Below are 17,193 nucleotides of genomic sequence, written 5' to 3' on the forward strand. Positions count from 1 at the left end.
TGGGCAAAAGGAAGCTCTGAAATAGTCTATTTTCTACACTGCAGGTTCTGATTGTGGAGAAACCTAGAGTAGTTTAAGCATGTAGAAAGAGAAGACACAGCCTTACAGCAAGCCCAAGCTCTCAGGTGAGGAAGAGCTGACAGGTGCAGAGTTACATATCTGCAGCCCAGCAGAGAAGTTGGCAACATGGGTGCTTCTTTGCTGCTGCTGCTCTTTTAGTAGGAAAAGAATCAAGTGATACACAATAGCAAACCTGGACTCCAGCCATGCCTGATTCCTGATCCTGGCCTAGTAGGTCTGTTCAGATACCCTTTTGTCCCAATTCCTTGTGAGCGGTGTGACCTTGGGCAGATGACATAATTTCTCTGTGCTTCAATTGCCTTGGGGGTAAAGTATGGATGATAACACCTGGGTGATAAAAATAGTTTTTAGGAAATAATAGCCATGAATAGTCTAGCAAGATAACCTGGATAATCCTGTTCATGAAGCAAGGAAATTCTGATCATTTATTTGATTATTTTTAAGAACTTTTCTTTAAAAAAATTTAATAGTCCCCTTAAAATATTTATGGATCACCATGTGATGCTTTGTGATATGTGCATATATATACATATATACATGTATGTGTGTATATATATATTTGTGTTGCTGCTAATATGTATTATATGTGCATATACATGTGTGCATATATGTGATGTGTGCATATATGTGTGTACATAAATGCAGTATATACACCTGTGTGTATGTATACATGTGTATCTATATAAACACACGTTTTGTTTAGTTTGGGTAAATGTGTCAGTTCCTTCATTTTCTTTATAGTAAAAATATTCAAAATGTCATTTTCTAGATTGTTCATAAATAAATATACAGTGATTAGTACTATCTGCAGTCAACAGAGATGTACAACAAAAGCTCAGGACTTCTTATTCCTGTCTAAGTACTTAGTCTCCACCGGTCCTCCACTCCTTCCACTCCCAGACTCTGGAAACTACCACTACATTTTTAATGTCTGAGGTCACCATCTTTTAAGACTCCACATTGCATGAGCTTGTCTGTCCATCACTGGCTTATTTCACTCAGCCTGATGATGTCCAGTTGCGTACATTTTGCAGGTGAGATTCCATTCTCCTTAGGGCTAAGGGCATACTTGTCCCGTGTTGTTGTTATCCATTCGTCAGTGGAGGAATGCTGGGACTGGTTCTTTTCCTATACTCTAACTAGTGCTGTCATAAACTTGAGAGTGCAGGTCCTTCAGCAGACAGATTTCATTACTTGCAGATGTATACCCAGTAGTGAGAGCACTGGATCATATGATCATTTTGTTTTGGGGTTTTTGAGAAAGCTCAGTGCTGTTTTTCACAATGGCTGTTTAATCTCCAGTCCCACCAATAGTATGCGGGAGTTCCCTTTTCTTCATATTCTCTCCAGGGCTTTTTTTCCTGTCTTCTTGATGCCAGCTATTCTAACTAGAAGGAGGTGATGTCTCTCAAGGGTTTTGGCTTACATTTCCCTGATGATCAGTGAAATAAATGTTAATTGCATTCTCCTGTCCTTTGGAAGGCTAAATTAATACTTTAACTATAGTGAACAGATAACCCAATATGGCCATTTGGTCAAATCTGCTCAGCCACCTGCATTTTGTAAATAAAGTTTTGTTGGAACATTAATGCAGTTTTGCACTGCCTGTCGCTTTTTTTCATTTTGCAATAGTAGAGTCTAATACCTGCCACCTTCCTTGATAAGAGTTCAGATAAGGTAGCTTCAGTCATGGGCTTAAAAGCAAAGATTTATTAGAATGTTTGATTAACTGCCCAAAGTGAATTATCAAGGAGGTGGTAAAGACACATGCCAGCCAGTGGGGATGCTGCCATCTGTGACTATCTGCAAGGCCTCTGACCTGTACAGGGCTTGCAATCAGGCAAATGGATGGGTGGGAATCCCATCTCTGCTCTTTAGCCCCATTTTCTCACACATTTCCAGGAGAGCATGTGATCAGTAATGTGGTCCCTTTTCCTGGTTCACCTCACCACCTGTGTTTAGCATCAGTTCTGTTTTGTCCATCCTAGCCGTTGAGTTCTCACAGGTGTAGGAAGGACTCCAGCAGCAGTGGTGAAGCCCACCGTGCCTGACAAGGTCGCATTTCCTAAGTCCCATTCTGAAAAATACACAACAGATACAGGTGTGTGGAGAAAGTGAGATAGGTATATGAAGGAAAAAGACAGTCTCAGTGCCTCCAGTACCGGAGGATCCCAGGAATCAAAGTTGGCCTGCAGCCAGCTGCATCACTAAGGAATAGCTTTCCCTTGGTCCTAAGAGAAGAAAGAAATGACAGAGACGTGGCTTGTGTGACTGCTGGACCCCTGTAGCTAGGATTTAATGTGTAAACACTATTATGTAAATACTGATTTAAATAAGTTGTTACTGCTTTTGGAATATCTGGTCCTTGTGTGTAGCTCTGTAACGATCTGAGATGTGTTGTTTGGAATCCTATGAGTATCAGAGATATGCTCATGCTGGGGTTTCCTGAAAGGTGATGGCCATAGACATGTGTCCTCAATGTGATTCCATACAGTGTGTCCTCATTGTGTGGATGGATGCCAGCATGCAACCTTAAACTTGAGCTCACCGCACCAGGAGGCCATCTGTTTCACCTCTGTCTCAAGGTGGGCTGTGCAGCCAGCACTTACAGGTACTCTGGATGCAAAAGGAATTCGTTCAGCACATCATTGTCTAAATCCTCAGGCTCTCATGGCAGAAGCATACTGCCTTCCATCCCTGCATGCAGTTCATGGCAGTTTTTAGGTCCTTATAAGAGGAGCAGGAAGAAAAGTTCTCCTAATACTCTGGCACAACCTTCTACCTCTGTCTCTTGTCCAGCACTTGCCTGACTCACGTTAGGGCTTCGTTACTGAAAAGACCAGCTGGCTCTTCTAGAGGCAGCTCTGGCTTGTTACGGCTCAGAGAATAATGAACGAAGTATCTGAGATGAAAGGCACCATATTGGGAGAATCTGTCAGAGGCTCTACTTTCTCAAAAGAGGGATGGATGGGTTCCATCAGATGCTCAGAAGTAAAGCACTGAAAGTGAGTGAAACTTACCAACAATACCACATTGACCAGCTCCTTCCAGGTCTCCCATGCAAGTGCAGGCTCCCAAGATTTTGGGCTGTCCTCAACTGCTTTCCCAGGTCACAAGCAGGGAGCTGGATGGAAAGAGGAACAGCTGGGATATGGACCAGCACCCATATGGAATCCTTGTGTATGCAAGGTGTGGACTTTAGCCACTAGGCTACTGCGTTAGGCCCTACTAAAGCTATTTTAAATAGACACCTCCATCATCCTCCTGGGCCAGCTCCCATCTTCACCCCATGCCATCCCAAACCTCCCTTTAAAGACAGAACATTGGAGGGGTGAGAGTAGCAGGAGAAAGGGTTCAATGAGAAGTCATTTTCTTCCCCTTATTTGGTATCAGAAAAACATTTCAACATGCTGACACCATCATGTTAAAATGGCCACATGGAATCTTTGTGTTAGGTGGGGGGCCCCAGTCCGAGATGCCACCACAGTGGGATTCCAGAAACCACTGACAACATGAACTCTCTAGCTCCAGACAATAGCTTCTGAAGTGGCACATGCCTACTGCCAGTTAACCCAGTCACCCAGGAAACTAACACCCACCAGAGGAAATAACTGGCAAAAGAGAAAGACAAAGCAAGCCTTGGGAAGAGAGGCCTCATAACCAACCAGGTAGAAAAACAGAAGCAAGTCCATTAAAGCTGATACAAATTGATCTTTTCTGTATGTGGCAATGACTATAAGTAAAATCCGAATTTAATTAATTATGTCAGCCCTCCAAATTGTTCTGCATAGCAATAAAGTTGGTGCTAGTGAGCTTATTGGTAAAAATCACATAACTTGTCTTCTATGAGGCTGCTTCCAAAAGTTCATGGAAATGGAATTGAAAATGATCCACTTGCTTTGACTCAAACATGTTGAAATCCATGCATAATTCCTTGCTAGAATGTGCTTTTCCATGGAATTTTGGCTGTATTCTCATACCTCCACATGGAATGCAGGTACAGGGGATCTGTCTTGTAAGCATTGGTCTCGTGGTTGCACTGCACGGGGGAGTATGCGTTCAATGTGACCTTTGTGATGGGTTAATGAAGATGAAGATGTGAGAGCTAAGCAGCCTGGAACTCAGATCCTTTTCTTCAAAGTTACAAAGGCAGGCAGGCAGGCAGGAAGGCTAGCAAGAGAGCACACAGGAGGCTGTGCCCTGTGAGATGCTGTGCTTTGGCCCCCTCCCCAGGGTCCAGGCCCTGCCTGCCCCTGCCTGCCCTGCCTCCACCCGTGCTTCCTTCTTGCTTTGACACATGCTTTTCTCCTCTGATCATGCCCTGCCTGTTCCTAGTGACAGTGCTCCACTAAGCCTCTCCTAACCATTCTCAAAGTTGAATTGCAAATAAGGGCAATGAAACACAAGGTGGCATGGGGAGTGGATGGGGAGGTCTACAGGTGGAAGAGGCAAGAGATGGTGAGAAGCTGAGTGTTGGGGTCCCCTAGCAAACCCCAAATGAGGTCCAATGTGGAGCTGCCTGAGAGTTTGCACCCTGTTACCAGCCAGTGACATCACTCTGCAGCCATGCTCACATGGTTACAACATGGGGCTGGGGGTAGGGGATGAATAATACTGCCTTAATTTGGTTTTTTTTTCTTGTGAAATGCTATTAAAGTTGTAAATTGAATACTTCCATCCTTGACAGCAGCTATTAAGCAGACGCCACTGCCTCATTGGCCTTGGGCTGTTTAGAGTATCTTTGGGCGCCTGGCCCAGCATCCAGCCAGTCATCCTGATGGGCCAGGCGTCTGGTGCCTCGGGTACCCTGGCTTCAGACTGAGAGCTGAGTCTCCAGGAGGAGACCACATGGCTTCCAGAGTCTTGAGTTACAAAGGGACAGAGGGGACTGTGTGTTGGGGGCCTGCTGTGTTCCAGACATCGCCTGTCCCCTTCCCTGGCATAATCTAATTCAGTAATGCTGCTCTGTAAATATCACCATCCCTAGGCATAAGGAGAAAACAGAGATGCTGAGAAGCCACTTGAAGAGCAATTATGGAGTTGAAAAAGTAGTAAGGACACTGAGAAGAGGGAGAGAGGTTTGCCCTGGGCTAGAAGCCTCGCCAAAGAAGGAAAGTTATAACTCAGAGGGCAGGAGCTGGATGGCCTAAGGCTGAGATGACAGAAGCCCACCAACTTGGTGGGGGCAGGCTGCAGAGTGAGCTGTAAACACAGTTCCCAAGAGTGTTTACCTTCTGGGGCTCTTGCCCTGTATTGGGTATCTGTTCCAAAAAGCCCCTCATGCTCTCTGAAAACTCACATTTTCTGTGGTCACTTGACCAGCAGAGGCCACAAGATCTTGTCCTTGCTGATCCAACCCTCTCTATTCTTGTTTTTGCAACATCTGGAGAAAGACTCAAAGGAGGCCAACATCTTTGCCCAGCATTTGCTTAATGGGAGGTCGTAGCTGCAAGTCAGTCTGATGGTAAGGAAATACCTTAAGCCTGAATAGGTGCATGGGAAGGCAGTGAATAGAAGATGTACTACTGATCCTTGATAAGCTGCTGATAAACTGTAAAAGTGATCACTAATACAGTTCTGACTTGTCAGGTCTCTGGACCTTTGTATATGCTGTCCACCTACTGCACACAATTGTCTATAGATGTGCCCCACAGTGCAACCTTCCAGGTCAAATACAAATGTGGCAACCCTGAGAAACTTGCCCTGACCTCCTCCCTACCTCTTTCTAAATGGCCTCCTGTCTGCTCATGTCTCCGACACACTGCAACTCTCCTGAAGCAAGTGCCATATTTCATCACCAATTTCATGTGTATGCTTTTCCTGAGATAGATGTGCCTTCAAAACATGAAGATAGCAATCTACCTGCACATAGAAGGGGTTAAGTACGGCTTAGTGAATGAAGAGGTGTGAATGAATGAAAGCAAAATCTGATAAAGTGTGGATAAACCAGCATGTCTGTGCACAGAATAGGCAGCAGCTGCAAGAAGCCTGACTAGTGCTTTAATAAAAAGCAAAGCTAGTTCCGAGATCTGAAGTCAGGCTGCCATGTTCAAACCAAATCCTACCACTGGGTAGATGAGTTCCTTAACTTTTCTCATGTAGAAAATCTTTTCAAGCAGAAAATGTGGTGCATTAAGTTAGCCTATCTCAAAAAGTCAGTAAATGATAAGATGGGTTCATAGAATATGTGATACCACTTCCAATCCAGTTCACAGTGTGTTAGGAGATTTCCTTTATGTACTCCTGTAGTGTTTGCATTTTTTACTTTGAATAACCAAAAGAAAGATGAGAAGTAATGCAACAGAACTCCTGCTTCTTGCAAGATGACATTCTAGTTATCCTGAGTGACGTTCTTGAAATTAACCTTAAAATACTGAATAAGGTATCATGCAAAATAATGCTCTTAACTGCATGCATTATCTTGCAAGAAGTGTGGAGTACTCGTGTCAAAGATTAAGTGAAGGCAGGTATTCTAGATGTGGGGCAGAGCAATGAAGCAAGCTTTTCTCTAAAGGACATTTGACCTTGACTCACAGGGTATAAGGACAAAAGAAAGGCTCAGGCCTACCTCTTTAAAGTTGGAAGTACATTTGTGGTCTATCAGTTTCTTAATTTAGTAAATAACTTTTGCCACATTGTTTTCTAAATAGTACCCAAACAAGGCAGTTTATCTTTTCTTTAATTTTTTATGACACAATTCCATAGGCTGAGATTTCCTTTACCTCTTCCAAAACTCCCTCCCCCAACCACAATGATTTCTCTTATATTATTGCAATAGTATAGTCCTTCATAAGCAGTCATAAGTTAATCACTAAAGTAGTTTATTCTTACCAGTGACATTTGAAATGAATCTATGGCAACTTTCACAACAATACCAGTTGTTTCATCTTGCAGGCAATTTGAATCCGTGAATTAATTGGATTAAGAAGAATTGTATAATTTTTTAATTAAGTGATTTTCTTGAAAATGTGATGATATTGATGTAAAATTCAAGATCATCTAACTCTTTGCCAAGTTTTTCTTCTGCTGATTAAGCCAGCATACTAATAGTTATACTTGACCTTTGGTGTATGCATAATAACAACTGGAATTGAAGGCAAAGAAAATTAAACATTTAACCATACAGTGCAGAAAATTTTCAAGTGCTGCGTTACCATCGCCCAGGTTGACGAATGTGAGCACAGTCATTTCAAAGTGACTACTAACTTTTGGTGTGGATGCTGCAGCCACTTTGGCCTTCTTTTGGTTCTCAAAGGCAGAGTGATAATAATACTTTGTGAAAGTTATAGCTTCATCATCAACCTGTGTGAAAAGCTGAAGTCCAGTACTTTGTGTGTTTGCTTACAACTGATGGGTCCCAAAAGACTTCATTGAGCTGAGTGAGCAAGAGCAGATGACAGCATATTCAAAGACCCAGAGACAAAAATCAATTAAGCAAGTAATTGCAGATTTACACTATACAGTAAAAAGCAACTCGCCACAGCAAGCATGCCCAAATAACTCTACTCTCCATAGCAAGATAACTCAGCATCTATCCCAGGCTTCCCATGGGCCCTGTCACCCTACAATTCAAGTCCCCCTGTGCCAAGCATCGTACAACTGACAGGTACATAAGGGGTCTGGGAGGGACAGCAGCTTTGACTAACAGCCCCATCACCACCTGAATCTTCACTTTACTTCCTCTGATCGGTAGTTGTGCTAACTCATGGACTTAAGGCGGGCAAGGGAAGCACAAAAGTCAGTAAAGAGCATCATAATGCAATGTTTTAAATAATTAAAATGAAAACAAAAAACATGGAGAAAATGTTTTTAATAAAGACAGGATTCAATTCTGTACTTCTATAGCCTGGCACGTGACCATGTGCTTGTAGATGATGGTGAAAGGCTCTGCTACCTTGCCCTAATCCCAGCTGCAAATGCAACTTTGAAGAGTTAGAGGTCTGGGGAAAAAGAGAGGCTTCCCTGAGTGAGAAGGGGCTGGGCCTAAGCCACGGCATTCCCCAAACTCATAATTCAATGACTTGTCCCGGGTGCACCCACTCCTGAGCTTAAAAGGCAAACCTGTGGATACCAAATACTATTCCTATCATTCCAAAGAAGGGGACAGAGGCAGAGAATCAGGGAAACACTAGGGACCCATTGATGGGCTGGTGGTAGTATTTATGGAGCCTGCCAGGCCCAAGGCAGGAGACATTTCCACCCCATTAAGGAAATGCATCATTTTTACTGATAAAAAAAAAAATAATGTCAAAAATGGTCAGGAAAAAAAACATACTAACTCAATGTCAAGGCCACACTGGATGAGATAAAGATGCGTTCCTGTTACAGATTCCAGACAATGACTTTTTCTTACCTTGCTGATCAGAGAAGCGTGTGCAACCTCCAGAGACAGGAAAGTCAAAGCACAATGCTAATAGTGTTAGTGATGCACTGTGAACTTCTCCCCTTCATAAGCTCCTAGTAAAGCCCCGAGGTGCAATCTGCGCATGTTCCTCTTTCCCTTGTGGTGATTAAAATCTCAAACCTTTGCACTCCAAACTGCTCTCTTTCTTACCATTCCACTACCAGACCTAATGTGACGTCTGACTTCCCAAATCAAATTTCTATCAGTCTGGTTCTCCTGTGTGTCATGACATTCCTCCTACCCAGGTTTTACGTCCCATTAAGTGTGAGTGTAGCCAAGGGCCAGTTTGTCACAGTTGGTATCATCCTGTGGCCCAGAGGATGACCACCATTTTGTGTCTCACACACATATCCGCACAGGCTCAGGAATGGAGTCCGAGTTCAGGAATGCAGATTCCTAAGGAAAGGCAGGCTTCGGCGATACCGTGAACTGGCAAGGAGCTTCCGTCATTCTTGACAAATGCATTCAGGCTAAGGACGAAAAGGAACATGACTTTATTCACCCTCTGTAACTCTACTAATTTTCTGTCCTTTCTCCTTTTAGGTATGAAAAGTACGTGCTCTGTGTTCCCATTCTATTCCAGCCACTCCCGTCCTCAATCCAACCCCTAAGGCATTTATTTCAATTGTGAATTACAGCTTTCCAATGATTTATATTTGTGGTATTGCTTGTTCCTAACAAGATTATTCCTAATCAGAAAGTTATTGTGTATATTTTGTATATTGTATATGTGTATACACGCACATATATTTGTATTTGATGCTTAATTATTCCTAGTCAGAAGATTACACTTGTTTGGGTCTTTTAAACAATTTTTTATTTTTCATAATACATTTCCACAGGCCCAGGCATTTCCCCTTCTACCCTCCCCACTTGCCCTTCCTCTCACTGCTTTCCCCTATATCATTACAGTAGTGTAGTCCTCCAGCTAGTCACAAGTCCATCATTCTTTTATTTAAGTATATCATGACATTGTAGGTATAAACAATGATAGAGTGTCATTCCCCACAGTTCATATTGTGGCATGTTCTCTGCCTCTGTGGTGGCCCTGTCTGGCTCTGAAAGCCTGGATGTAGTTTGGGATACTGAGGGATCCCCACATGCTGTTCCACCAGAGTACTTTATCATTCCTGGCTCAGTGTCTTACATGACAGCATGCCATCAAGGCGTTGCTTCTGAGGCTTGCTGTGACATGAATTCTTCAGGATTGGTCCTGATGCTCCAAGGAGAGCTGTCACTTGCAACTCTGAACTGAATATGGAGTGCTGAGGGCAACAGACAACCCTTTTTAAATTATACCAGGCTCTTTGTTAAGTTTCCCGGAAGTGAACACATAAGTGAACACAGCCTTTGCCCTTAGAAAACTTAACACCTGATGATAGGGCAGGATAAGACCACAGACTGCTTTGCTACAAGAATGAATATGAGGGTTGTACAAGAGAGCACAGCCAAGGGGCATATGGAAGGATTTCAATTGTCTCTAGGTGTGATTATCCCTGCGAGGGCTTTAAACAGTTCAAAATAAGGTCTCCTAGAGAAGATGGGCTTTAACCTATTTCTAAAGGCTTCATAAAAACTCTACAAGTGGTAGTGGGATACTAAGCAGGATCTAAAGAAGGGTCCCCTGGGGAATTTGTATATAAGGGACTTGGTTCTCTAACAGCCTGGGGATTCTAAGTCTGAATCCTCCTCAAACCACATGGGTCCACTTGCATCCCATCCTTCACTTCAGCCTAACCCCGCCTACGCTCTCAATTCCATCTTTGCATCCATTTCCTATAGTGGCATTGTCAACTGGAACTTTTTAATCCACATGAAAATGCACCGAATGTAGAGAACAAAATCATGTGCTTTCTACAACTCAACCTAGAATGCAAAAGGTTCTGTCACTTACAAACAAACAAAAAAGGCACCATGTGTGAGAGGCATCATCTTAGGCTGCTCAGAGTACTATTTGATTATAACTTTGTGAGCCCAAGCTTAGTTTAGTAGATAAGGTTTCTGGGAAAGCGATCAGCTTAAATGATAAAAGTAATATCCCAGGAGAAAATCCAACTGATGGATTTTCCAGTGGCCTCATGTTTAAAAAAAAAAAAAGAAAGAAAGAGAAAAGAAGACAGTGCTGCCTGAGATGGAGGGAGGTCAGATTAGAGGGGCAGGGATGGAAAACGTGTTCAAAAGAGTCAGAAATGATACTTCAAAGAAAAACTGATTCCTACACAGTAGCGCAGTAGCTAACATATAATCAATACAGAAATTAGTCAACAAATACTTGCAGAGAATTTTCAGGTTTAATGGCAAGATCTAGGAAGCTTTCAAGAGACCAGGATCCAATAAAGTTACTCCTGCAGGATGGTATTGGATGACTGTATGACAGAAAACACCTTGAATAATAATTACTTACACGTAATAGCCTCCCGTGTGCTCAGGTAGAAAGGCATGATGTGTATGCCTTTGTCCTATTGCATTTCTTTTCATTCGTTTTCCTGCCTTGGGCCAAGATAATTATATATGTTTATGTAGTCAATTAATCATTCATTGAGTATTTACTACATGTGAGAGTGTGGAGGATGAAGAGAGAACCGTTAAACAAATAGATGAGTAGAATGAAGCGTGACCAGCATAAGGTTAGAGACATTTGCGGCCATGTGCGTGTGGCTTGTCACTCAGCTGTGAGGGCAGAATTACTGGCAGGGATGGCCGGGCCCAGGTCAAGGCTACAGGGTCATTGTACTCCGCTAGGAGTTCATGTCTTTTTACTTGTGGGCTGGAAGGTTGCTCCTTCCACAGAGCTTCCTGCCCTCTTCCACTCTTCAGTCTGTGGAAAACAGTGTGTATCTCTGAAGATGACACCGTGTTCTCCCACAGTTCTTACTCCGCCTGCTCCTCACAGCACATGAACCAGGTCTGAGGACAGCAAGCCGAAATTCAGGACCAGATCCAGTCTGACTTCTGTTTGTCTAAATAAAGTCTTTTTGACAAATAATCTTCTTACTGATGGCTGTTTTCACGCTGCAGTGGCAAAGTGAAGTAACGCTTTCAGAAATAATATGGGCTAAAATGCATAAAATATTTACTGTCTTTCTTTTCCAAAACTGGTTGGCCAGCCTTTTTTTTTTTTTAATTTAAACTTGGCAGTTTATAGTATTCAAGCAAGAGTTTACAGAACTTCATGCATTTTAGGGTGATCAAAACAGTTTTATAACTCTAACAAGCCATGTATTAACAACTGAAGAGTAGAACAGTCTTAGGCAGGTGAGCAGAGAGATCCCCAATAACTTAGCAAGTGAGGAATAACTGAACTCTACATCCTATCTAGTGAGGTCTAGGAAAAGCTAAATCGAGAACCTGACCAGTAAAATACAGGCTGAGCAATTATAGGCCAACTGACTTCTTTCTGTCTGTTCAAAACTTCTATATTAGTCTCTGTCTATGTGAGCTAATTTTGGAGCTCATGAGTGACCCTGATGGTCAGTGCAAGAGAGGATGGGGAGCCAAAGCTGGAACTAAGTAAGGACCAGAGAAAGCTCCTCACCTGAGTTCAAAAGGAAATTTGCAATTCTTTTATCTCTGAAAATCACCTAGGGCTCCTGACACATCCCGACCCAGAACATTCCCTAGGACTGGAACCACACATCCCACTCAGGCTCTGGCCCCTGTTTCTGACAGCCTGGTGATGAATGCATCAACTAGGACAAGGATTCACTGCCTGTCCCCAGAGTCCCGGGAGCTCAGTGCAGTCGATAAATATTTATTGAGTGTTTTCCGAGGCCTGAAGCACTTGCTCAGCATTACAACCAAATGAGCACAAATTCTTCAGGGTGGTTTCAGATAAATATATAAATGCATGTTAACGGGATTCAATCCAGTAACAGGGAATAGGGAAGAAACTATCCATCCATCTGTGTATCTTATCCAAATACTACTAACTTTGGGGTAAAGAGGAAAAAAGCCTGTTACATAAGTCATGGAGGTGAAATGATAGGGGGCAAGGAGAGAAATGAAGAAGGAAGACTTATAAATGGAGCTGTTTGAACAAATGAACATGCATATATTTTTAAAAGCTGATCTTTTTATTCTCTCTGGTTTTATATGGATAATACTTTCAACTGTCACTAAAACAGCTCCTCCATTCAAGGAATAGCAGAGTTAACTGGGCTCCCAAATGGCAATTTTTGCAGTAAAGATAAAATATGACTCTCTGCCATCCACTTGGAGATCCAGTGCCAATTTGCTGATTTAATTCTCCCTTAAGCCCAGTCACATTAGATTCTGTATGGTGTATCACCAATTTGGGCATGGGGATGGATGTTGGGATTCACTTATTTAAGACTGAATATTTATCCTGAGTTAGAAACAAATTAAAATCTTGCATTGAGATAATATTAAAAGAGAGGAATGTAATTACCACGTTCTCCCCTTGCCCGTCCCCTCTGGCTCCCACCGAGGCCTCACTGAGGATGGCAGCCTGCACGGAGCAGAAGGGAGATAAGGCCTTTTACCCTGCTGCGTGTTAGGCTCTGTTGAGCAGAAAATCTTGCCTTTGAGAAGTGATCCAATAAGAAAGTTTAATACAGACACTCCAAGATTCTGGCTGCTTCCAACTAAGTCCAACCTTCACAAACTGCAAGGAATCAAAGCGAGTAGTGCAGAGACTAACTGGCTCCAATTCTGGGAGCCCCACCCTATAATGAAGGGGAAACCAGGGCCCCATTGCTGTTAGGTGGCAGGAAGGTCACGGGGCTGGAATGGGAATCAAAACTGCTCAGGTTCTCCTCAATGCACCTGTCCACGGATGGAAGGATGGAAGGACCTTCAGAATCCAGGAAGTGATCCTCCCTTGGCGTTGGGTGTGGCCATTTGGGGAACTTAGAGAACACAGATAATACTTGATTGGCAGCACCTTGAAAGGGGTCTTTGCCTTTTTGAGGTCCTTCATATGGCATTTGATTGATGGATTTTGCAGCCACCAACTTTATCAGGGACACTTAACCAAAGATTTCTACCAGCTCCACTATGCTCTCCTGGGCAAGTCTTTTCCTAATTCCACTCGCTTCTGGCTTTCAGATCACCTACACGCTTACCTAACAGGACAGCAAGAAAATTCTCTGGAAGCTTTCTTCCTGGGAACTATCATGATTTCTGATCTCATATCCCTTCAGTGGCTTTGCACTTGCAGACCAGAGAAGGGAGTCCTAGGTCTCTAACAAGAAAATTCAAAGAAAAGTATTCTTAAGTTTAGAACAACAAAAGGAGTTCCAAAGAGCTCTGTTCAGACACTGCATTATGAATTTTTCTGTACAAGTTAGAGCTCATAACAGAAAAGAAAGAAGGCTCCCAAGGCCATGGAACAGAATGTTCTAGTTTGTCCCTTCCTGCTTTCCCCACTCCCACCCTCCAGGCCCAGATCCACCCAGCACAAGTTTCTCCAGTAGACCACCTGTCATTCTGAGACTTGCTAACCTGCCCAGCTCCCCCAGGCTCCGAGGAATTGATCAGATTCCCCTATGAGAATCTGAGATTCTCCTCTTCCCTTCGGGTTTTCTGGTTGTTTATTGACATGACTTTTCTCCCTAGATAAATTAGAGCATTGCAGGGTGCCAGGGGCACTGGATTCTGCTTGCAGTGGGTGCCTGCTGAAAATTGCTTGAGTGCTTGCTGAATGAAAACGCTTCACTTATAACCCCACACCCCTAATTCTGGCCCAGAAATCCTAGGAATCCAAAGATAATAGTAAAAAGAGTTCTGCAGAGTTCTGTGATGCCAGCAGAAAGCTGTGCTTCTATTTGTGTGTTTCTGAAGTCTCCAAAAGCATTTTGTTCCATGAAAGCCAGAAGTGTCTGCCTGTCAGAGAGTCAGGCATGCAATTTGGAGGTTTTGTCTGGGTGTCTTTAAACCCCCACAGCTGTACAAAGCATTGTTTCTACTCTTTAAAAAAATAATAAGGATTTTAAGAGATGGATTTATAAACATAGCAAGAAAAATACACATAGGGAGATGCCTTTCAAAGTGGAAGAGGAAGAATGGATGTGCTTTTATGCCTGTTAGGAAACACTGATTGGCCAATGAATCATTCCTCTAGGCTCTGTGGCATCTCAGAGACTGTGCACAGTTTCCTACATGTGGACACGCTCTTTCAGATGACACTGTTTAGCCCAGATACCGGACATGGGCTGGAGCTCTAATCTGCATGCTTCCCCTCCAACAAAATTCCATGTGCTCTGACATGTCCACCCCAGCCAGACAAAGCATCTCTAGAGTTGGCCACAGCCACGGCCTGCTAGATGCTCCAGGAGCAGGTAAAGATCTCCCCAGGAACTAATGGGTTTTGCTGGCTTCACGCCACTGCTTCCTTCCACCTACAGATTCACTTCCCTTCAAATTGTACAGACCAATATGGGGCAGCTCACCTTTCGACACGCCCCACATAAGCAAGTACCTGTTATTTCTATGACCACTAAGATCTAAAACAGGAAGTCCCTTTTGTTTTAAGATGCATTTATTTATCTTAAAAGTCAGAATTATGTATAGAGAGGGAAATGGAGAGACCTTCCATTCTCTGGTTCACTACCCAGTTGACCTCAATGACCAACGCAGGGCCAGGCTGATACAAGGGGCCAAAGGCTTCATTCGAGTCTCCCCTGTGGGTTCAGGTGCCGAAACACTAAGCCCATCTTCCAGCGATGCTTCCAGGCCGTTAGCTTGGCGTTGGACCCAAAAATGAAGCATCCAAGACTCAAACTGGTACCCAAATTGGATGCCAGCACCACAGGCAGCGACTTTAACCTCTATGCCACAATGCTGGGTCTCCGAGACAGTGTTTGTGTGAAGTACACTTACACAGTTTTCCTGATCTAATTTCTCCTTAAGCCTCTGATCTGTTCATGACCAGCATGTTCCCAGCATGAGCATTTCCATGATGAGATTATCCCCTGGAGTGTTGCCAGGCAGGTTCTGAAAGATTAAAGGATCTCGCTGACTTTTCTTAGGGATTTTCAGCATTACTTGTCATAAGCCATAAAGCTGCAGAACAGCATGTGGAAAGGGACTGGTAAGTGGTTGTAAGCCTCATCAGGAATGGGGATTGTGTACTGGCAGTGAAAACACAGAACTACTGAGACAGATGTGTCGGGATTGAACCATGCCTAAGTCCTTTCTTCTCTGTTGCAGGTACATGGCCATCATCCATCCCCTCCAGCCACGGCTGTCAGCCACCGCCACCAAAGTGGTTATCTGCGTCATTTGGGTCCTGGCCCTCCTGCTGGCCTTCCCCCAGGGCTACTACTCCACCACGGAGACGATGCCCAGCAGAGTTGTGTGTATGATCGAGTGGCCAGAGCATCCCGACAAGATTTACGAGAAAGTGTGAGTCCACATGGCTCCCGTGGGGCCTCTTTGTTTTCATATTATTTTGGTGTTGAAGATTTACTATGTACCTGTAGTGTTTTCTGATGTTGTGTGGATAGGTCCTTGGCTATGGGAGGACTGCACTATCCTAAATACTATTATAAGCTTTAAAAGAGCATGGAAAGACCCGGAGATGTGGTGTTAACAGATCCTTTGCAAGCCCCGCCATATAGCTCAGGTTTTTTATGGGACATACCTCCTGTGAGTTTCTGCATTTCTTTGAAAATTTTTTCTCCAAGTTGTAGAATGCCACTTCTGCACAGCACGGAAAAGCAGAAGGGTGGTTGGTATCCCCATTTCCACAGCTCTCAACCATTGCTGTTGGGACTCAGTGAGTAGACAATGGCCAGGGAGTTCCAAGGTTGGTGTTTTGCACCATGTCCAGGGTTACCCCATGGGGCTTAGCCTCACTTGTGCTATAGCAGCTGGTTCCATAACACATCCCCTACTGGCCACCAGCCCTTCTGTTCTCAATCCCCACATTCTTCTCCCAAGTAAGATACTTGAACTTGAGTGTATTTTCCAGGATCTTCCTCTGGGGAAGACTAAGGGCAGGCATACACATATGAGATACATGGGAATGCAGGGCTGGTACTCTGAGATATTACAGGTTATAAATTTCTTTCAGACAGATCTGTGGCTCCCAGAGGCCTGGATGATTGTATGTAGAGATTTTCAAAGTATCTTGGTATTTTTCTCTCTGCACTTATCCTATGGGCAACACTGAAGTGGCTTATTTGTTTTGTTCTGCTCAAGTGAACAAGTGTGACATGCATATTACCATTAGTGTTCCGGACTCCTAGTGCATGGTAATATGAGTCCTTTTGAAAGCCTTCTGTAATTCTCCAATCTTGGCGTTATTATGTGAGTTATATAAAGAAACACTGGTGTTAAAATCAGAGGATGGGGAGAGGGGTTAATTACAAAATTGCCACTAGTCTTAGAACCCTGGGCAAGAATTGCAGCCTCTCTTTGTTGTTAAAATGGAAAATGTTAAGATACTGTCTTGCATACACAATTGTTGTGATGATCAAATGAGCGAATGCATTCTCACCTGGTAAACTATTAAATGCCAGACAAAAGGTATGAACCAAATACATTAGATCGCAACACAATTATGAAGCCTATAAATTTACTAAATGTCAGCGTGAGATGCTGTACTTGTCATGCCTCCAAGATTTGAAGGCTTGGGAGTCTGTTGCACACAAAATCATCCTGCTGCATGCTTTCCATGGAGCAGGGCAGTACAGCTTACAGAGAGCAGTGCACAAAGCTCCGACTCCGCCTTCCAGACACCGACA

The 17,193-nt window shown here is 43.5% G+C and overlaps 1 protein-coding gene across 1 annotated transcript in view; it reads left to right on the plus strand.

The window, feature by feature from the left end:
* TACR1 (tachykinin receptor 1) overlaps positions 1-17,193 on the plus strand; it is a 150,901-nt gene that overhangs the window by 59,349 nt on the left and 74,359 nt on the right. The window contains exon 2 of the mRNA XM_040993638.1: positions 15,656-15,850. Within this exon, the coding sequence (XP_040849572.1) occupies positions 15,656-15,850 (195 nt within the window). The remainder of the gene's footprint in view (positions 1-15,655; positions 15,851-17,193) is intronic.

The sequence above is a fragment of the Ochotona curzoniae genome, unplaced genomic scaffold (genome assembly GCF_017591425.1).
Source record: "Ochotona curzoniae isolate NIBS_2020 unplaced genomic scaffold, NIBS_Ocur_1.0 contig_883, whole genome shotgun sequence".
NCBI classification, from domain to species: Eukaryota; Metazoa; Chordata; class Mammalia; order Lagomorpha; family Ochotonidae; genus Ochotona; species Ochotona curzoniae.